At 37.6% G+C, this 1075-nt stretch overlaps 1 protein-coding gene across 1 annotated transcript in view; it reads left to right on the top strand.

Moving 5' to 3' along the window:
• Positions 1-651, top strand: part of LOC119589422 — an 18059-nt gene extending 17408 nt beyond the window's left edge. Inside the window, exon 10 of the mRNA XM_037938030.1 lies at positions 127-651. Coding sequence (XP_037793958.1) covers positions 127-323 — 197 coding nt within the window. The 3' untranslated portion in view covers positions 324-651. The remainder of the gene's footprint in view (positions 1-126) is intronic.
• Positions 652-1075: the final 424 nt, after the last annotated feature.

Below are 1075 nucleotides of genomic sequence, written 5' to 3'. Positions count from 1 at the left end.
CGTGCATATCTATCCATCCATCTAATTATATATGAATATGTATACATATGTTTAGTTTTTAATGATACGTGACTTTGTTGTTCGGAGATAGTAAGTTGATATAACATCATGATTCTTCATTTTCAGGCGACCAAAACATGTTCTTAGTGCCACCTTCGCCGAGGGTCATCCTCCGACAGCCTGGTCGGAATCACCATTTTCCCAACGAGTACGATCCGTCCCCGTCCGAGAGTGCGGAGCCACCGAGCGTCAAGAAACTTGCCTACCAGATGATCTCGGGGATGGGAGGCCAAACAAAACTCGTCTTCAAAAATGCGTCATAAAAAAAAACACGATTCTTTTCCCGGAAGAATATTTCTTTGTTTTGAGGAACCTAGTTTTAGATACATATACTTGTTTTCTTAAATGATTTGTGAAGGTTCACATTCCAATTGCTCTTGAAGGTATATGATATAAACTTAGAATACCCGATTTAATTTGCGGATTCATTTTATGCTGGATGTCTAAACAGACTAAGTATGATTCAGTTACTGTATTGACATTTGCTTTATCTACACATTAACTAATTTTATGCAATTGTCCATAGTTAAAAATCCAACGAAGAGTTTGAGAAAGTGCTTGATACATATAGATACACAAAAACAGTATGGAAAGTAATGGAAATAAAGTGACTTTCTTTCCTTCAGTTTTTATTAGCATAATGATTTATCTATGGGGGGTCAGCTGCATATGGCCCGCGGAATGAACTGGTATAACCTAGGCCAATAGAATACAAGGTCTATCCAGGTTGCTTCATCATTGGGTGTTGAGTGTCACGATCAGGGGTGTGAGCCGCTTCACTTGAATTCACCTCGACAGAAGTATAATATATTCGATCTATATCTAAAGTGATTATTATCTTATTGCAGTTATGTTTCCCGTCTTAACAAAGTGCAGCTGAATGATGACAAAAATTATCTTTACGTTTATGAAATATTATATATCTGTATCCACTGACTCTACTGAAACTGACGTCATCATCTACGCGAACTGAGGAGGATGGAATAACCTTGGCCATAACGCTTTTGGAATTATG

This window comes from Penaeus monodon, chromosome 25, assembly GCF_015228065.2.
Source record: "Penaeus monodon isolate SGIC_2016 chromosome 25, NSTDA_Pmon_1, whole genome shotgun sequence".
Classification (NCBI taxonomy): Eukaryota; Metazoa; Arthropoda; class Malacostraca; order Decapoda; family Penaeidae; genus Penaeus; species Penaeus monodon.
The sequence above is the reverse complement of the archived record's forward strand: the minus strand, read 5'-3'. Positions and strand labels throughout refer to the sequence as shown.